Below are 3,549 nucleotides of genomic sequence, written 5' to 3'. Positions count from 1 at the left end.
ATTATATATATATTAGGAGTAGATGATAGGGAATCCCCTAGATTCCCTATTATCTACTCCTGGTATATATGTATCTGTAATATGCCTGAGACCGTAGTCTTGCGATATGGTTGAACCGAATGCGACTGGACATGTGTCGTTGGCACTTGGCGTTGTTCTATGGCTGGACCTACATCGCGATTACGCTGTTTCTAATGGAAATGCGAAATCATTGCTTTAAGAATAAGCGATTATTTAGATTAAACTTATTTGGGTCATTTACTTCGGACACGTGAACGGAGAGGATAACAGATTTAAAGATATAGTGTGTAGCAGTTAGTTCATAGCTAGGTATGTGCAGGCAATATAGCCACGAGCTAGATATTATATACACAATCACATGTTGATACGGCCTGACTATAACAGTGCAGTATCGTGAATAATAAATACCTATTCATTAGCTCTTGATATATAAAATATATATATATATATACCTGTAATATGCCTGAGACCGTAGTCTTGCGATATGGTTGGACCGAATTCGACTGGACATGTGTCGGTGGCACTTGGCGTTGTTCTATGGCTGGACCTACATCGCGATTACGCTGTTTCTAATGGAAATGCGAAATCATTGCTTTAAGAATAAGCGATTATTTAGATTAAACTTATGTGGGTCATTTACTGCGGACACGTGAACGGCGAGGATAACAGATTTAAAGATAGTGTGTATAGGTGTGTATAGCAGTTAGTTCATAGGTGTGTGCAGGCAATATAGCCACGAGCTAGAGATTATAATTATACACAATCACATGTTGATACGGCCTGACTAACAGTGCAGTATCGTGAACGTATGAATATAGATGTCGGAACAGCTATTTAAATAGAATTGGCACTTCACTCTATTTGAGTTGAATGTGAAAGTTTGATAATCTTTTGCGTTTCCGATGACTGGCAGGTTCGCCTCATCAGCATGTATGTATGCACACACTCTGGGCACATTATTTCTTATTTATTAGTGGTTGTAAATTCCTCATAAACCATCGCGAGAAGGATGTGCCATTCGAGTCGCAGTGACGGTTTGATGTAGGGCTATTGATGTCAAGTACATAGTTCTACATTTACCTCGTAGTACACAACTCGTTAAGCATACTCATACTACTTTAGTGGATTTATTAATGCCGGTTATTCAGGGGCTGTAACACAGTGCAACTTACATATATGATTGGTTAACGATACAGGTGTGCGAACGCGTATACTATACGTTTTGTATACTGAACGTATTTTTCATGTATAGTAGGTAGATTGGTTAACGATACAGGTGTATATGTGTTTTGTATATTGAACGTAATATTCTTCTACGTGTGCAGGAGCCGAGAGCGTCCACCTACCCCGTTGACTACTACGTGTCAGAACTACAGCGATACGTGCAGTCGACGCAGAGCCCCGGAAGCGACTCCGGAACCGGAAGCTTTGAAGAGGAGAGTATTCACCAGGGCGCGCTACTGTCTACCCTATTGCGCAAACTGACAACGGACCTAAAAATGGCATATTCCAGGTGAGATGTGCACTCTACTACTCGGTGTGTTTCTACTACGTACCTTCCGTCCCTCCTCCTCTTTCTCTCTCTCCGGCGGGGTCTAGATAGATAGATAGTTGAATAGATAGATAGATATATAGATGCTCTCTAGTTTCAGACGTATGTTTTCCCGCCATTTTCCGCAACATACATACATCGGCTATGCTGTTTTTCACCGTATTGACACGCATGCGCATATTTGACTATGGAATATACGCTGGCAGTCATACACCTGTATCTGGCAGATGTTAGCGCTGAATCCAGCTAGCTAGAATTTTAACCGACGTATGCTAATTTCTGGTGGCATTATGTAAGCAGACGATAATGATGTTTCCGGTCAGAGCGGTCGGCTGACTGATTAAATTTGACAGTAGCGTGTACGCGCGCGTGTCTTTGTGTGTGAGAGCATGCGTACGTGCATGCGTACGGGTGTATACAAACGCGCGTGCGTGTGTTTGTGTTTATGGCACAGCAGGTCGAAATGTGCATACTTATTTCCAAAGTGTTCACCTGCTAGCATTTTCGCAGTCCCCTATAGGACCATCATGCAGCCGTGATACGAAAAGAGGTCTTAGGAACGTTGAGTTTCAGTAAGTGCCACTTATGAGTTTACATATCTGCGTTTGACATTTATCAGCTAAAACTGGATGCTGTGTGTAAGAGCCGAGATGTGGGTTGGCTGATAAAGATGCTAGACGTAGATAATAAACTACTGCCCTAGAATGTATATAGGTACATATGTTATATCGCCGATATGAAGCCTGCTATGCACGGGGGGGGCACTTCCATTGTTAAAGGTAATGGGGACGTGCCGCTGGACAGGGTATTATTTTCCGAACATCATTATTGGCGAAGCTAGGATATATTTTCCGAACATCATTATTGGCACAGGGTTGTCTAGATACACACCCATCAAGCTGATATTGGCGTAATATTGGCAAAACAATATTGGGCCAATATCACCAGGCCGATATTGGACCAATATCTGCATATATTGACAGGAGGACAGGACATATAACCGAAGTGTGCAATATTGCAACTGGGTATACTTGTTAATGCAGTATATTGGGACAGGGTGTGTTTTAGGGCGCAACGCGGTTTGCGACAGGGTCAGGTTTTCAAGGTCCCCGAGGCACCCCCCTACCCAGTTCCGAGGCGTGTCTCTCCGGGCTGCTATGGTGGCGCACAGGTATATTAAATAACATTGGTGTTTATAACAGTTACTGTTAAAGTTATTTTATAGCTGTGGCGGGATCGAGGAAGATTACATAACGTGGGTTTTCCGATTGATTGATATATATACTATCATTGCATTTACATTTTCATGCGCTTAACAGACTCTTACCTGGCATGAATACTCCATGGCTTCTTGAGGGCGATGCGTGCACGCGTGTCATGAGAAACAAAACACTAGAACAGAGTCATATTTTTTTATTTTCGGAGACGCTCTCACAAACACCTGCCTGAAGGTTCTGGACTGTTATGTTTTCGATATTCTCTGAACTCGTGCTAGGCACCATGTAGTGCTACTGCGTGCCGCGAGTGAACATACGAGTCAAGGCGCAGCATCTATCCCGGGCTTTGGATGGAGTGATAATAAGCCTGTACTTAGTCAGCTGTTGCAGCCTTCCTTGATTCGCGAGGTTCTTATACTAACGTGCGTAATATCGTTAACGACAATGCTGCACATGGCGGGCTGCGCGTGAACCCCTGTAGTCCACCCGTCCGCTCTGTCATGACCAAATGACGCTTTGATTGCGATATATATCAAGAACTAATAATTACCTATTTATTAGCTCTTGATATATAAAAAAAAATTATATATATATGTATCTGTAATATGCCTGAGACCGTAGTCTTGCGATATGGTTGGACCGAATGCGACTGGACATGTGTCGGTGGCACTTGGCGTTGTTCTATGGCTGGACCTACATCGCGATTACGCTGTTTCTAATGGAAATGCGAAATCATTGCTTTAAGAATAAGCGATTATT

General features: G+C 42.7%; 1 protein-coding gene across 2 annotated transcripts in view; it reads left to right on the top strand.

Moving 5' to 3' along the window:
- Positions 1 to 3,549, top strand: part of LOC106804792 — a 78,614-nt gene that overhangs the window by 57,860 nt on the left and 17,205 nt on the right. For both annotated transcript variants that reach the window (XM_014806137.1, XM_014806138.1), the window contains one exon: positions 1,347 to 1,534. In XM_014806137.1, coding sequence (XP_014661623.1) covers positions 1,347 to 1,534 — 188 coding nt within the window. The remainder of the gene's footprint in view (positions 1 to 1,346; positions 1,535 to 3,549) is intronic.

The sequence above is a fragment of the Priapulus caudatus genome, unplaced genomic scaffold, assembly GCF_000485595.1.
Source record: "Priapulus caudatus unplaced genomic scaffold, Priapulus_caudatus-5.0.1 Scaffold87, whole genome shotgun sequence".
Lineage (NCBI taxonomy): Eukaryota > Metazoa > Priapulida > Priapulimorpha > Priapulimorphida > Priapulidae > Priapulus > Priapulus caudatus.
This window is presented reverse-complemented; position numbering and strand designations above follow the sequence as displayed.